This window comes from Saccopteryx leptura, chromosome 1 (genome assembly GCF_036850995.1).
Source record: "Saccopteryx leptura isolate mSacLep1 chromosome 1, mSacLep1_pri_phased_curated, whole genome shotgun sequence".
NCBI lineage: Eukaryota > Metazoa > Chordata > Mammalia > Chiroptera > Emballonuridae > Saccopteryx > Saccopteryx leptura.
The window spans coordinates 236,857,233-236,874,340 of record NC_089503.1 but is presented as its reverse complement, the minus strand read 5'-3'; the positions used below and the strand labels follow the sequence as shown (position 1 = coordinate 236,874,340).

General features: G+C 38.1%; 1 protein-coding gene across 3 annotated transcripts in view; it reads right to left on the bottom strand.

Annotated features, from left to right (window-relative positions):
- Positions 1–4,546: 4,546 nt before the first annotated feature.
- The window catches only part of GALNT7 (polypeptide N-acetylgalactosaminyltransferase 7), a 143,056-nt gene continuing 130,494 nt past the window's right edge, over positions 4,547–17,108 (bottom strand). For 2 of the 3 annotated variants that reach the window (XM_066387899.1, XM_066387898.1), the window contains exons 9-12: positions 16,662–16,880; positions 12,561–12,659; positions 11,828–11,956; positions 4,547–6,954 (exon numbers count right to left, since the gene is read on the bottom strand). In XM_066387899.1, coding sequence (XP_066243996.1) covers positions 6,817–6,954; positions 11,828–11,956; positions 12,561–12,659; positions 16,662–16,880 — 585 coding nt within the window. In that variant the 3' untranslated portion in view covers positions 4,547–6,816. The remainder of the gene's footprint in view (positions 6,955–11,827; positions 11,957–12,560; positions 12,660–16,661; positions 16,881–17,108) is intronic. The other variant, XM_066387900.1, reaches the window with a different exon arrangement.

Sequence of the window (17,108 nt, the reverse complement as noted above, 5' to 3'; positions counted from 1 at the left end):
GGTCAATAAGAGTACATAGATTTCCAGTGAACATCTCTATGGCATTCAAACAGCTGATTGTGTTGTGTGCGCATCACTTAAAGTCAAATCATTCCATCACTATATTTGTCCCTCTTTATTCCCCTGTCTCGTAACCACTTAACTTTTATCTATGTCCATGCATCTGTTTTATATCCCACCTATGTGTGAAATCAAAGTTCTTGGCTTTTTCTGATTTACTTATTTCACTTCGTATAATGTTCTCAAGGTCCATCTATGTTGTAAATGGCAATATGTCATCATTTCTTGTGGCTGAGTGTATTCCGTTGTATATATGTACTGCATTTTAATCCTCTGTTGAAGGAAACTAGTTGTTTCCATGTTTTGGCCACCATGAATAATGCTGTGATGAACTTGGGAGTGCATGTGTCTGAGTACCAATGTTTTTGAGTTTTTTGGGTGGATACTCAGTAAGGGGATTGCTGGGTCATATGGTAATTCTATTCTTAATTTTTTGAAATACCACCATACTGTTGTCCGTAATGGCTGTACCAGTTTACATTCCCACCAAAAGTGAATGAGGTTTCCCTTACAGTCTCTCCAACACTTGTTAATACCTCTCTAGATGATAGCCAGTCTAACAGATGTGAGGTTAGTATCTCACTGTAGTTTTTTTTTTTTTAAATATTTTATTTATTGATTTTTAGAGAGAGAGAGAGAGAGAGAGAAGGGGGAGGAGCAGGAAGCATCAACTCCCATATGTGCCTTGACCAGGCAAGCCCAAGGTTTCGAACTGGCAACCTCAGTGTTCCAGGTTGATGCTTTATCCCACTGCGCCACCACAGGTCAGGCTTTTTTTTTTTTTTTTTTTTTTTTAACAGAGTCAGAGAGGAACAGACAGACAGGAAGGGAGAGAAATGAGAAGCATCAGTCCTTCGTTGCAGCACCTTAGTTGTTCAGTGATTGCATTCTCATATGTGTCTTGACCCGGGGGCTACAGCAGAGTGACCCCTTGCTCAAGCCAGTGACCTCTGGGCTCTAGCCAGCGACCATGGGGTTGGGTCATGTCTGTGATCCCAGGCTCAAGCCAGTGACCCCACACTCTCAAGCTGGTAAGTCCATGCTCAAGCCGGCAACCTTGGGGTTTCACACCTGGGTCCTCTGCGTCCCAGTCCGATGCTCTATCCACTGCACCACTGCCTGGTCAGGCTATCTCATTGTAGTTTTGATTTGCATTTCTCTAATAACAGAGATGAGCATCTTTTCCTATTATCTATTGGCCATTTGTATGTCTTCTTGGGGAGTGTTCAGGCACTCTCCCAATTTTTTAATTGGCTTGTTTGTTGTTGAGCTTTGTGGGTTCTTTATATACTTTGGATATTAACCCCTTATCAGAGCTGCTATTTGTGAATATCAACCCCCATTTGGTTGGCTGCTCGTTTATTTTGTCTGTTTCTTTTGCTGTGCAGAAGTTTTTTTAGTTTGATAGAGTCCCATTCATTTATTGTTGCCTTTACTTCCCTTGCCTTTGGGGTCAAATTCATAAAATGTGTTCTATAGTCAAGGTCTAAATTTAGTACCTATGTTTTCTTCTATGTGATTTATTGTTTCAGATCTTATATTTAGGTCTTTGATGCATTTTGAATTAATTTTTGTATATGGGGACAAACTAGTCAAGTTTCAGTCTTTTGCATGTGGCTTTCCAACTTTCCCAGCACCATTTATTGAAGAGTCTTTCTTTTCTCCATTGTGTATTTTTGGCTCCTTTGTTGAATATTATAGGTCCATATATAGTCATCTTTATTTCCTACTGAAAATTTGTTTTGTGCATTTATTAATTTTTTTTAATTAAGTGAGAGGCGGGGAGGCAGAGTCAGACTCCCACATGTGCCCCGACCAGGATCCCCCTAGCAAGCCCCCTACCAGGTAGTGCTCTGCCTATCTGGGGCTGCTGCTCCACTGATCGGCAACCCAATTATTTTTAATACCTGGCGAGGCTGAGCCATCCTCAATGCCCAGGGCCAACTTGCTCAAACCGATTGAGCCATGGCTGTGGGAGTGGAAGAGAGAGTGAGAGAAACAGGGGGAGGAGGGAAAGCAGATGGTCACTTCTCCTGTGTGCCCTGATGGGGAATTGAACCCAGGACTTCTACATGCCAGGCCAACATTCTACTGCTGAACCAACTGGTCAGGGCTACATTTATTAATTAATGGAGCTAGAGTTTACTTGCTTATATCAAAATCCCATGACAGATTTCATAATTTAAAGAATAAATTGTTGCCTGACCAGGTGGTGGTGCAATGGATAGATTGGTCTAGGATGCTGAGGACCCAGGTTTGAAACCCCAAGATCATTAGCTTGAGCGCTGGGTCCTGGCTTGAGCATAGGATCATAGACATGACCCATGGTCATTGGCTTGAGCCCAGAGGTTGCTGGCTTGAAGGTCAAGGTCACTGGCTCAGCTGGAGCCTGCTGGTCAAGGGACATATGAGAAAGCAATCAATGAATAAACTAAGGTGCTGCAACTATGAGTTGATACTTCTTCCTTCCTGTCTCTTTTGCACTCTAAAAAAAAAAAAAAAAAAAATTCAAGATGCACTTAATTCTACCCAAGGGTCAAAATGGACCACTGAAAATAACATTCTACACATGCTATATAAATGTTGTGATGTTGAAATTTATTCACTTATGGATAACCATTTCACCCCCAGTGTAAGAGGAAACTTAAATTCTGAACTTCATTTCTTCACTTGTAAACTGAGGGTAATGATATCACTTATAAAGCACAAGTACATAAACACCTAATAGCCTTCATAGAAGGTCTGCAGTGTAGCTGTCTTACATCTGACTATTGACAGGTTTTAAGACTTTGAAACCAGGTAATAATAGCTAACATTTATATTACCTGAATGCATACAAAAATAATTCTAAGCACTTTATAAATGTTATTCAATCCTAGTAACAATCTTATGAAATAAACACTCATTTTCCCAATTTACAAAAGGGAAAAATGAACCATAGAGGTTAAATGACTTATCCAAGGTCATACAAGTAATTTGTAGTAGAACAGGGATTCCAATACAGACAAATCCACCATAGTGGATGACTACTCAGATGACTAGACTGTAACATCATTGTTCTTAAAATTATAGAGGTCTTCATCCCACTTCTGCTCAGATGTGGGTGCCAGGCCTGATTCACTTAGAACACTGGCATCCAATAACCTCTATAGGCATTTCAAAAATTTTAAAGAGAAGTGAGAAGCAATACTGAATTCAGAGACAGTCTCTCCATTAATTTCTAATTCACTCCTCTCTCATTGAAATCAGTAATTTCTATTTTTAATATTTCCCCCAAATCATTCTTCTGTCCATTTTCTTGCAACATATTTTTGATTCTAATGAATAATATGCCTTTTCATAATGCTCAGTACTTTCTAAAAGTACTTTCACATGGATTAATTTTCACATACCCAAACTAGTGGCCAACTAGTTATCTGACTTGGGTCAGGTACTTGTCATATTTCCATTGACTTGTAAGAGGATTTTTTTCCCCAATTACATTCTGTTTAGAAATGAAATTCATTCCAAGATCCCTGTGAAAGACAATCTTAGGAAATATGTGAGCCTCCATTTACTCCAGTCTGGTGCTACGTCACTTTTTCATGTTACTTAGGTACAGCAGCTGAGAATTGGAAGACATAATAGCCAAGTCAGTTTAGAGAAAAATTCCCAAATCAACACTGTCACTTACTTGGATGTTAGTAGCCATGTATCTTTTGACATGCTGTGTGTTGCACTACAAGGTCCTATGGCCTATTTCTGACTTCATTTTAGTAGGCTTCCTTTCCTTCAACTCACTTAGGTTGAAGAGAATTTTGACTTAAAAGAAAATTTTGCTTTTTTTCTTTTCAGTGAGAGGAGGGGAGGCAGAGATAGACTCCCACAGGTGCCTGGACCAGAATCCATCCAGCAAGCCACCAGTGGGGGATACTCTGCCCATCTGGGACCCTGCTCCATTGCTCAGTAACCAAGCTCTTACTAAGACTGAGGAAGAGGCTAATTCACTCCAGTGGAGCCATGGCTGCAGGAGGGGAAGAGAGAGAAGTGAGAGGGGAAGGGTGGAGAAGCATATGGGTGCTTCTCCTGTGTGCCCTGACTGGGAATCAAACCTGGGACATCCACACACCAGGCCAATGCTCTACCACTGAGCCAAGGAGCCAGGGCCAAATTTTGCTTTCAATAGGCAATTATTTATAGAATACACTGTCGAGAAAGATATATGTTGCTGGGGTTGTTATAATTGTATAAGTGACTTAAAAAAAGAACTGCTATACATAGGCAAACAGGTAAAAATAAACCTTTGTTTGCTTTCTACATATATGTAAGTTCTGAGTATTGTAAGCACACTCTTAGTCGAATTCTAATCAACACTCAAGCACCTAAATATGTAACTATGGTTTATGATATTTTAGCTATTATGTTTATCTTATGAACAGTTAAAACAAGTTATTTCAAATGTGTAGTGTTTGGATTTAGAAATGATTACAAATACTGAAAAATCACATGAATTAAAATACAGTATTTTATTTTTTCTCACCTAAAAAACAAGCAACCCAGAAATAAGATATACATAAACCTCTCGAATTTATCCCTAATAAAATTTTGAATATTTATACAATTTCTACAGAAACATACAGTGTATCAAAATCTGCACAAATCAAATTTATAAAATGTGTAGAAATGCATAGTGATATATTATCAACTTACAAAGCAAGGATATGGGAATTATTTCCAAAGCAGCCTACAGTAGAAAATAGTCATTATGGCAGCAGCTTCTGATGTTTTTTTTGTGTGTTTGGTAAGGTTTCTGATTTCAATATAGAGAATCATTTTCATAGAATATCTTAACGAATTGCACAAAATACCCACTTAAAATTTACATGCACAAGTTTATGTGCCACCTTTCTTAGGCCTATGCATAGTTAACAAGGTTATAATCTATTCAACAAGAAAAATGGAGCCTATCTGCAAACACAAGTAATTAAAGTACCAATTACCTTACTTTCTTTGTTATAGCTGACTTATCTTGCAATTACATAACCATATAAATTATTCCTTTTTAAACATCCCTACAGATGAAAGTTAAAATGGTTGATCATAGGTCAGTAGCAAAATACAAGTTGACAATTCAAAATTATAAAGAAAAACTGTTTAGGATATTTAACTGACTCCAAATTTAAGCTGAGCTTGGAAGAAACAAATTCATAGGCTTTTCTTTTAAACAAATGTAGGGTTGGTTTTTTTTTGAAGCTTTAATTAAAAATATTTCCCTATGGCAGTAGTTTGTGAATTCCTTTCATTGTAATGATATCATGATTACAAGATCAGAAATGTTTAATTTACTTGCCATCCCCACCTCATGTTACTTTTTCCTCCCCACTCAACATAGCATTTTAATATTTTGAGTAATAAAAGACTATTTATTTAGAAATTAAAATCTAATTGAGCATTTGCAATATTTGGTTTTCTTATACTGTATTAATAAATGTTTAAAACCAAACAAGTCTTCTTTTCACTGGAAAAATACTAATAGAAATATGCTTCCTAAAAAAATTAAACACTAGGGAACTAACACCTAATCTAACAGAAAGTTCATATTTGATAATGAACCGTATTTTTAAATAGCCTTTTTTTAAAATTTTAAAAATATGCAGGAAATTTCATTTGCTGAAGATATAGATGATACATCCATTCACCCTTGGCTTGAAAGGTTGCACACTTTAGGTTATAATACACAGGAGCTTTGTAAGGCTTAATCTAACAAGGGCCTGGAAATTCTTCCCTGTTAGAATGAACCATTGATGTTTTGGTTTACAGTGGTGTTTTGTTGTTTTTGTTACCCCCATTTCAGGATTTTAAACTGAGAATTGTTCCTAGTTTGCTATAATAACAAGTATTGGGAAAAGTAAATTCCAAATGTCACTGGATAATTCTTCTCTAGTTGGTAGACCCCTTTGCTTTCTTAGGAGTTCATATCAACAGAGGTCACTGGGAATGTCAGCAAGTAAGGAAGTTAATAATGCCATTCAATCTTCAATCCCTATGGAAAAGCCTTGGGATGTTTCATATTGTTAATTTTTCAAGCCATACAACATTTGATTTCAGAGCAAATGGTCACACACAAATTCATTTGAGTAGTAAAAGTATTCCTCATAGTGGTGAGAATTCCATCATTACCATCCTATACATTTCATCAAAAGCTCTTGAAATATACACTGAGAAATGAAAAGAGGCACTAAATGTGTTGAAATTCACCTTTCAAAAAAGCAGCATGACTGTGAAGGAAGGCCACCTTGGCTAATGACCTGTGGCAGTGCTTCAAAAGATGTAAAATTAAATAAAGACAGGACAGGTTGATAATCACCAAGTTATATATGAAAGTCTGGTTACTCCAACCTTTTTTCAAGTGTGTTAAAAAAAAAAAATCAAACTGCCTTTCAGACCCCTGAGTGTAATCCCAAAGAAGACAACAATGCTTTCAACTCTGTTCTAAACAGGGCTAAACGCACAAATTACCAACATCATCTTAAAACAACAACAAAAAAGATGTAAACATCTACAAAGTTTAAGGTAAAAGCAGTTTTGTAAACAGTAACTGCAGATGATAATGTTATTGTAAAAATCACAGTTTATCAATGTCCTTCAAACCGATCAGGAGGTTCTGGGTTTGGAGCTGTACAGAGTTAATAGTTGCAGCAGGTTTCAGGCGGTTTTCAGTCCTGTGAAAATTTACGTGTCAGTAGGTAGGTTATTGGTTCCTTTTACTCTTTCTTTCTAAACACTATGGATGTTATTCATTTCCCACTTTTGAGTCATTTTACTGGAGTCACAATTGGAGAGAAACACTTGATGTAGGACATCGGAGCGGTCTAAGCACTTTCCTGAAGGAATGTGAGTAAATCTGTGCAGGTTCTGGAAAACACAGGAAAAAGAAGTTTTAAATTTGTACTTTTATGATGTCACTGATATTAGAAGAAGTCGTTATTTTGCTTTCATACAAAGTTAATTCAAATCAGTAGGTTGTCTTTTCATTTTGTTGATGGTTTCCTTTGCTGTGCAACAAGTTTTTAGTTTGAAGAGAATGTCTTTACCCCATTGTATATTTTTGTCTCCTTTGTCATAGATTAATTAACCAAACAGGTGTGGGTATATTGCTGGACTCTGTTCTGTTATAAAAGTCACAGGGAGGTAAAGTATGAATATAGTCAATAACACTGTAATAAGTATGTATGGTGTCACGTGGGTACAAACTTATTGGGGAATCACTTTGTAAGTAATATAAATGTCTAACCACTATGCTGTACACCTGAAACACAATATTGAATATCAACAGTATCTACAAAATATAAAGGATTTTTTAAAAAGATGATAATTTGCCTGACCAGGTGGTGGCGCAGTGGATAGAGCGTCGGACTGGGATGCGGAAAGACCCAGGTTCGAGACCCCGGGGTTACCAGCTTGAGCGCGGGCTCATCTGGCTTGAGCAAAAAAAGCTCACTAGCATGGACCCAAAGTCACTGGCTCGAGCGGGGGGTTACTCAGTCTGCTGAAGGCCTGCGGTCATGGCACATATGAAAAAGCAATCAATGAATAACTACGGTGACACAACGAAAAACTGATGATTGATGCTTCTCATCTCTCTCCGTTCCTGTCTGTCTGTCCCTATCTATCCCTCTATCTGACTCTCTCTCTGTCCCTGTAAAAAAAATTAAAAAAAAAAAAAAGGATGATAATTCAAGTGAAATGGGCAGGCTTCAGCCTCAGATTTCTCTTGACTGTCAGTCTTCTAAGTGCTTTTATTGTTTATACAAATACATATGCCTTATAAGTTATAATGTTCTGCTGGTACCTCAAATTCAATGTATACAAACTTAAATTCATTATCTTTCCCTCCATACCTATTTTCCTAGTTCCTATTCTAACGACAATACCAGCTTTCCATTCCTCAGGATAGAGGCATTCATGTTGCACCTACCTTCTTTCCCTCCTTCTCTCCCTCCTTCCTTCCTTCCTTCCTTTTGAGCAGTCATTGAGGTGTGATATTCTTTTATTTTTTAAAATCTTTTTAAAAGACTTTATTCTATTTTTTTTTTCAGAGAGGAGAGAGAGAGAGAGAGAGAGAGAGAGAGAGAAGGGGGAGGACCAGGAAGCATCAACTCCCATATATGCCTTGACCAGGCAAGCCCGAGGTGTGATATTCTCAATGTCTCAGATACACATCCTTTCCCATCTCCACTGCACTTGCCTTTATTTAGCCCTCATCATCTGTTGTAGGTTTATTCATATAGTTTAGTACTTCTCAGAGGGTGGTCTTCAGACTATGTCTTTAATGTCAAACCTATTTTCATAATAATATGAAGACCCCATTTGCCTTTTGTATTGTACTGACATTGATACTGATGGTGAAAAAGCAATGGTGGGTAAAAGTGAGGGCTCTTCAGCATAAAGTAAGCAATGACACAAAACTGTGCTAGTAGTCACATTTGTCATGGCTATACAAGACTATACTTTCAGGGATCATTTCTATAGTTTGTCATGGCTATACGCTCACAGTTAAAAATGAGAAAATACCAGTTTCACTTAATAATGTCTTTGATGAAGCAGTAAAAAATATTAGTTTAATTAAGTCTTGATCCTTGAGTATACTTTTAAAAATATTCTATAAGATGAACTGCATAAAGCAGTTCTGTATAGCAAAGTACCACAGTTATCTTGAGGGAAAGTACATGTGCAATTACTTGACTTGAGAGTTCAATTAGCAGTTTTTTTCATGCTATGTCATTTTGACTTGAAAGGTCAACTCATAGACAAACTATGATTATTCAAACTTGGGACTCTCTAGACATTTTCTTGAAAAATTAAATGAGCCCATCCCTTTAAGAAAAAATACAAAAACCAAATCCACAAATCTGACAGTAGTTGTTGCTATGGATATAATTTGAGTTTTCAAGCAAAAATTAAGAATTTTTGAAAACTTGTATCTGCCACCATAAAATTGATTTCTTCCCGGTACTTATCATATTTTTTGGACATTGTGCAATGAGGCGTGTCAATATTTGGAAGATCATCATAACTTAGTGAGCCAGTATTTGACCAAATGAGCAATGTACATTACAAAAGCTGACATGGGTAAAAAATCCATCCATTCAAAGTGTCAGATCAATGGATGATAATGTAACATAGAACAGAATGTTCCCTTATATCATTTCAGATTCTACACTGCAAATAACTTTTAAGAAACTACCACTTACCGACTTGTGTAGCATCAAAGAATATCCACAATTATCTGAAAGGGCTATTAAATTATTCCTCTCTTTTCCAACTATATTTTTATGAGGCTGGATTTTCCTCATATACTTTAACTATTATTAAACCAGCCATTAAACGAATCTGAAAAATTATAGAATAATGCCATTCTTTTCATTTTTTAATGTTCTTATTCATTAAAACTTATTTACTGCCCTGGCTGGTTGGCTCAGCGGTAGAGCGTCGGCCTAGCGTGCGGAGGACCCGGGTTCGATTCCCGGCCAGGGCACACAGGAGAGGCGCCCATTTGCTTCTCCACCCCTCCGCCGTGCTTTCCTCTCTGTCTCTCTCTTCCCCTCCCACAGCCAAGGCTCCATTGGAGCAAAGATGGCCCGGGCGCTGGGGATGGCTCTGTGGCCTCTGCCTCAGGCGCTAGAGTGGCTCTGGTCGCAGTATGGTGACGCCCAGGATGGGCAGAGCATCGCCCCCTGGTGGGCAGAGCATCGCCCCCTGGTGGGCGTGCCGGGTGGATCCCGGTCGGGCGCATGCGGGAGTCTGTCTGACTGTCTCTCCCCGTTTCCAGCTTCAGAAAAATGAAAAAAAAAAAACAAAAAAACCCACTTATTTACATTAACATGCAATATGGCTAGTATTAGTTTTACATAAATGATAAATTAATACATAAATAGTTGTAAAATTTCTTAGATTTAATTTCCAATTTAGGATATATTATTAGCGATAATCTACATAAACAAAATCTGAGGAGAGTCTCAAAAATTTTTAAGAGTGTAAACAGAATCCAGAGACTGGAGTCTTAGCTCCAATGAAGCTAATCAGTCCATACTTCACAATGTTTTCAGAATTCTTTTCCTAAAAGTATCCATTGTTTCCTATCACTGCACTCCTCAAATAATGTCAACTGCTCTCCAAAACTTACAAAATGAAGTTCAAAGTTCTTTCATGTGGAGGACAATTTAGAGATACCAAAGTAAACGTGATTCCTAGAATTTTCTACACATGTTCATGCTGTGCTTTTGCTCACCCATTTTTCTTATCCTCCATGAAAAGCCTTTTTATACCCCAATGATACTGGTACAACAATACTTCCTATATGAAACTCATCAGAAGTAATTTCTCCTATTAGTTTCTCCACTGCTACCATATGGCATTGTGCTTATTTTTATTTCTGCATTTTCCCCCTTCTCTGTTATTGTAGTATGACGTGCTTTAGCTGTTTTTTGAAGTCACTGGATTATTGGGCCCCAGTACAGAGGGGGTGGGCAAAAGTAGGTTTAAGTATCCACTTTCTTTGGTCATTGGTTAAATTTACCAGCCATCATTACCTAAAAGATTAATCATAAGTAAGGATACAAACTAATAATAACAATAACAAGACAAATAACAATAATAGATAAATAATAATACAAGAATAAACTATGTGTTTCACATACTCACAACTATGAACCTACTTTTGCCCACCCTTATATATTTAGTAATGTCTGATGTACAATGTATACTCAGTGCTGTGCCTTTTAAAATATCTAAAACATATGCATTTCATTTTTTATCTAGTACTTCTCAATGGTAGTTTCTAGTCCTTTAACCTTCCTTTACTACTTCACTAATATTGTTCTCACTGACCCCTCTCACTTATTGCTATTATTCATTTCTCTGTGGAAATAGACTCTCTGTTCTTTAGGATTGATACTGATCTTCTCCTTCCTAACTTGTTATAAAAAAAAAAATCAGCAACTGACACATATTTATCACTTCATAGTAATTATCTATGAATAATGATGACTGGGAGTATTAAGCTGGCTCAAAATAACATGCCTACATAGGAAACAAGTACTTATATGACAGATAGAGTATGAGTAAATAAAGGAGAGGGCTGGTTGCTAGGTTCTTTCAGTTTGGGGCAGCTTTCCCAACCTTGCATTTTACAATAAATTTATTTTAGCCAAGTCTAGACTTTGACAATTATACATAAATCCATTAATATGTTGGAATCCTCAACTTGGCACAGAACTCTTAAAATTCACAGCTAAAATAGAAAAACTGTTCTCTCCCATAGTGTCAACTAAATAAATATAATATAACCTTTAAAGAAAAACAGGCAACATTTATCTATTTTATTTAGCAAACAACAATGATAATGAAGTTGTGAGGGCCTCGATTTCCAATAGTTATGTCTGTCTCTATCTCCACCTGCTGGACAGCATGAAGTATAAACACATATTTTTTGTGTTATATATATTTATCCTCACAGAACACTGATTGTCCCGGGTTTCTGAAATAAATAGGTCTTCACAGACATCTTGAGACTTCATTACATGATAGTATTGCACCAGAGAATAAAATGCTTCACTATAGAACAAAGAATCACTACTGCCCAGAAAAACAAATGACTAAATGAAAGGGAAATCTAAAACAACCTGAATGCAGGTTTTAAGATTTATACGTATAAATTCCACATGACAGGTGTTATTAAAATGAAATAGCATGTAATTATCATTTCATAAGTTGAAATGCAAAATACCTTGAAATACTGCCATTCCTTAAATTCATTTAGATTACAGTGTGTAATCATAATTTTTGATCCATCAGGCCCTTTTGTCAAACACTGGTCATATTGCATGAGTTGATTAGCTTCATTGATTCGGAAAAGCTATTAAAAAAAGAAATAAAAAATAACAGAGGTACCTTCTCTGCTGATAACAAAACAAACTCAACAACTATCTTATTTTTCTATATATATATTTTTTATGCTCGGAACTATAAGCCTTACTAACACTTGAAGGATTATGTTCTTTAGCCTCTTAGATACAGAAGGGGTCATTTACACATATTGATCATGTACCAGTAATGTGAGAAAATAAAATGAATACAGAGCTGATGTTTCACAATTTAAATTAGAGGCAAGAAAAATACATAACAAAGTAGGAAAATATATTAGTGAAATATACATTCCAACTTATTGGGAGGAAATGTGAAATACTGTTAGGGAGCTAATTTTCTATAGGCATAGACTCACATAAGCATATATTCTAATCTCTCCAGTTCAACATAAATTCTGGATTCTGACTGCTTATGTGAACAGCAATACTGAAAGTTTTAGCATTGTCAGTTTTTTGTTTTTGCTTTTTTACAATATGTTTTACTTTACCAAACAAACAAAATTACCAAATTGAAAACCAAAGGAAACCCTGTGATCAATTAGGCTGGGGGCTCTCACTGAAGAACCAAATTCAACACAAGATGGTTATATTTACCTGATTCCCTCCCATCCGGTGGCAGGGTCCTAGTTCCACAAAGCCTCCATTTGTTTTTCCCATGCTATCAATGCAGTAAACAGTTTCAAAGCCTCTGATCTAAAAAAATGAACAAAGAACCAAAAAGCAGGCAACTGTTTAGTTTTTATTAAGCTCTAACATCAGAGTAAAAGAGTTTGTGTTAAATATTGCAGTAGAATTTTGGGTATGTATAATGCTAGGTTATTATTGTATTGTCAATCATTGAGTAGTTTAGAGAATACTAGTCACCTTTGAAATAATTTAAGATCTTTAAGTCAACATTGGGATGGGCTCATTCCAACGAAGGGCACTGGCCTATACGTTTTGATAAATATCACAGAACAATAAAAAGATACTATTAAGTACAATCTCAGACTCATGGAAATTCACGTGAATGAGAAGCAAATAGAGTTACCTAACCACAGTTGTCACAGACACTGGCCCTAGATTTCTAGACCAGAGCTGAATTTGTAAGGCAACTCTCCCAAATGGCTATGTGGTACTTTTGGTAGCTGTTTCCAGGGACCTAGGGGGCTAAAGTTATGGCAACTGGACAGGCAGTGAGACTTCTGACTATAGATAATATAAGTGAAAAGCCAATACAGCCTTCCATGTTTGGAATGCACATTTTGTATAAAAATCACCTTTTTCTTTTTTTGGAAATATATTAATATATCTCAATTATAAATTAGTATGGTAATTGGATAAAATGTCTTGTTCATGCAGTCATTAGACTGAATGACTGAGCACCTGTGACAATAGAAGAGTTTAGAAGATACAGAGACAGAAGTTACAGTCCTCAGGACCCTCATGCTGTAGAGAGACTGAGGGGTAAGTGGCTGTCAGGATGGCACGATGAATTTGTGGAGGAAGAAGCCGGAGGGTTCACCCTGGAATGTTCAGGGCAGGCGGAGAGGGGAAGGGTAAGGTGCTGGGGCCAGAATGGGAGGCGGTTAAACTGAAGATGTATTCATTCTAAAGGGAGGACAGAAAATCTCATCTATTTACTCACTTATGCATTTATTTATTCATCAGCTATTAAGTGAGTACTGTGTCAGGTAGGTATGCTGAAGGCTCTGATACACCTGTGAACAGAACAGATCAAGATCCTTGTCCCAGCAAGCTTAGATTCTAGGGAAGGAAAGACAGAATATAAGCCAAAACCATGACAGACATGTTAGAAAGTGACAGGTGCTATGCAACAGAAAAGAAAAAGAGCAAGTTAGGTGGAGGGTGGCTAGGCATGTTTGGAAGACAGCAGGTGGATCTGAGAAGTGACATTTGAGCAGACTTGAGGTATACACGAGTTAGCCATGCCTGCAAGAGAAAGCATTCCAGGCCGACGGGACAGCAAAGGCTTCCTGCAGTAAGTGAGGAGGACCGTGTGGCAGGAGTGAGTGAGGATAGTAGGAGCAGGTGAGGCCTCAGAGGAATGTGGCTGGACATGCAGGCCCTAGAAGCCACCAGAGAGGATTCTGCCTTCCCTCCGAGGGAAAGGGGGTGTCACTGCAGGTTTCTAACAGAGGAGTAACAGGATCATTTAAAAAGATCACTCTGCTAAAGTCGGTCTCAGTGAGATGTGGTGGCTTAGACCAAAGTAGAAAAGTGTCAGCATCTACAACTAAAAGTAAAGTGAGAGAGAAGGAAAGGATACAAAACAGACTCCAAAACTCTGCCCTGAACAACAGTAGAGACAGGGTGCGGTGGGGTGGGGTGGGGTGGGGAGACAGGGAAGCCAATGTTGGATACATTGAGTTTGAAAAGTCTATTAGACATTCAAGTAGGCAGTTGGATATAACTGTCTGAGCTCTGGGAGAAAGATTATAGTTGAAGACAGAAATTGGAATCATCAGCACATAGATGGTTTTAAAGACATGAGACTGGACAAGATCACTGAGAGAATTCTTTCCTTTTACCCAGAAGGCACTATGCCAATCAGATGTTCTCAGAGATTAAATGATAGCCAAAATGGGGTCTGAACTGCCAGGGCTGTGGTCTAGTTGAGAGTTAATCACAATTTGCTGTAATAACACACAGAGGTGAAATAAGTGTACAGACAAAAAAGGTACTACAAGAAGAAGTGCAGAGAGAGCAGCACAGTGTCCTCTGCTGGCTTCTATTCCCAAACTTGACATGTTGGAGTTCCTTAGGAATGGTCCCTGACCTCTTTTTTCAATCTGTATTTTTCTCATTCAGTCCCATGAAACAGTCCACCTGCTGATGGCTCCAAACACTCATCCTTAGATGTACATTTGGCCTCTGATCTGGGTTTCAGTATTACGCAGCTTAAGATCTGTCTGACAGCTTCACTTGGGCCCTTCACAGGTCCAGGAAACCAAGAGAGAGCTTGCTGTCTCCAACCCCTCACTCATCCTGGCTACCAACCTCCTAATCTCAGATGCCACCTAATCCACTCCTCAGACAGAAAGCAAAACCAGATGTTATCCTGGCCCATATCCTTCTCATACAAATCCGTCAGTGACCTACCTCCAGATATTAATTTTGTAAGTTTGTCTCTGTCCTCACCACGCTAGTCCAAGCCACCATCACCTCCACTGGGAGAACCCTACTGATTTCCTAATCTGTCACCTTGTTTCTGTTCTAAATCCTCACAGCAGGGTGATTAAAAACAAAAGCATAAATAAAACCAAGTTACCTTTCTGTTTAAACCCTCTATGGCAGGGGTCCCCAAACTCTTTACACAGGGGCCAGTTCACTGTCCTTCAGACCGTTGGAGGGCCGGACTATAAAAAAAACTATGAAAAAATCCCTATGCACACTGCACATATCTTATTTTAAAGAAAAAAACAAAACGAGAACAAATACAATATTTAAAATAAAGAACAAGTAAATTTAAATCAACAAACTGAGCAGTATTTTAATGGGAACTATTCTCCTCGCACTGACCACCAATGAAAGAGGTGCCCCTTCCAGAAGTGCGGCGGAGGCCGGATAAATGGCCTCAGGGGGCTGCATGCAGCCCACGGGCCGTAGTTTGGGGACCCCTGCTCTATGGCTTCCCACACCCTTAGGATAAAGGGCTTCCCTCCTCCTGCCACTCTGCCTTATTTGATCTGCTCTTATCTGTTTATCAAACATGAAAAGCATTTCCTGACTCAGAGCTTTCAAACTCTTCATTTTCTTTACTCGGAATACTTTCTTAGCTCTCTGACTTCAGATCTCAGACTAAATGTCACCTTCTCAGAAAAGCCTTCCCTGCCCTGTCCCTATGTCCTTTTGAACATCACCTGCTTATTTCCTTCATAGCTCGTACCACCATCTACCATTATCTTCTTTGTTTCTCATCCACTAGCATGCAAGTTGTCTGAGGAAAAAGGACCTTGTGGTCCTGTTTTCTGTCTAGAAGAGTGACTGGCACACAGTAGGCCCTCAACCAATATTTGCTGGATGCATAATTAAGCAAAAGCATGTAATCTTTCAAGTTCATGGCATGTTTAATACAGCTGAAGATAGCACCTACAAGGGTGGGTGAATCAGAAATACACCAACTGACAAAGGCAAGTCTGAAGAAACAGAGATGACAACACAAACCAATCCCTTTGATTTTAATTATTTTCAGTTACCATTAATTAATTCATTCACTTGACAAGCGTTGTCTGAGTGCCTATTGTATGTGGGGGCTTCTGCATTAGTTCATTGGAACACAATGGTGAACAAACACACATTGGCTGAGAGGGAGAGAATTCTGAGAGTTACAAAAACTCCCAGAAAAATCACAGGACTGAGTCTTTTTGATGGAGTGGGAAAGAATAAGAAAGGCTTTACAGTCGGATAAATTGGAATTAGCCAAGAAAGGGAGCCAGACTAAGAGGCAGAGAAGTGGCAGGAGCTGGAGAGAGGGGATTATGTTCCAGACCAGAGAGCCATCCGTGCAAAGGCCGAGAGGAGGGGACACTCAGGTGGTCAGGTAGAATGGTGGGGGAGGTCACCACACAGTCTTTACCCAAACATTCCCCCAAGAAAGTCTTCTCTCTCATACATTTTCATCTCTCTCTGCCTTCTCCCAAAGTCAGTCTCTAAACACATACACTTTGAGATATGAATATCATTGATACTTACTTCTCCCCAGTCAACATTTTTAGGTGGCAAAGGATAGTGTAAAGTGATATCATAAGCAATTTCTTCCATGAACCATTTGAAACTTTTGCAGTTGTGATCTTCTCGAAATTTTTTCAGCTCAGAGATATCGCCATAGGCTAATGCCTTTGATTCAGGACGACTAGCATAGAAGTAGTCTTTATATTCATCCCACCAAACCTCTACAACTCTGACATAATTCTGTGAAAGAGAAAATATCATGTGACAAAAGTATTTGTAATGTCATACAAAGCTTATTCGAAACATGAAATATGGCCAACATATAATAAATTTATTTCAATTAGACCTAATATTTAAATAACAAATGTATAACTCCAATATGTCAATTTTCACGGCTAAAATCATCATGCATTTTCCACTAAAAAGCAATGGACAGAGACTCTTAGCTGCAAGAGGGAATCTATTCAA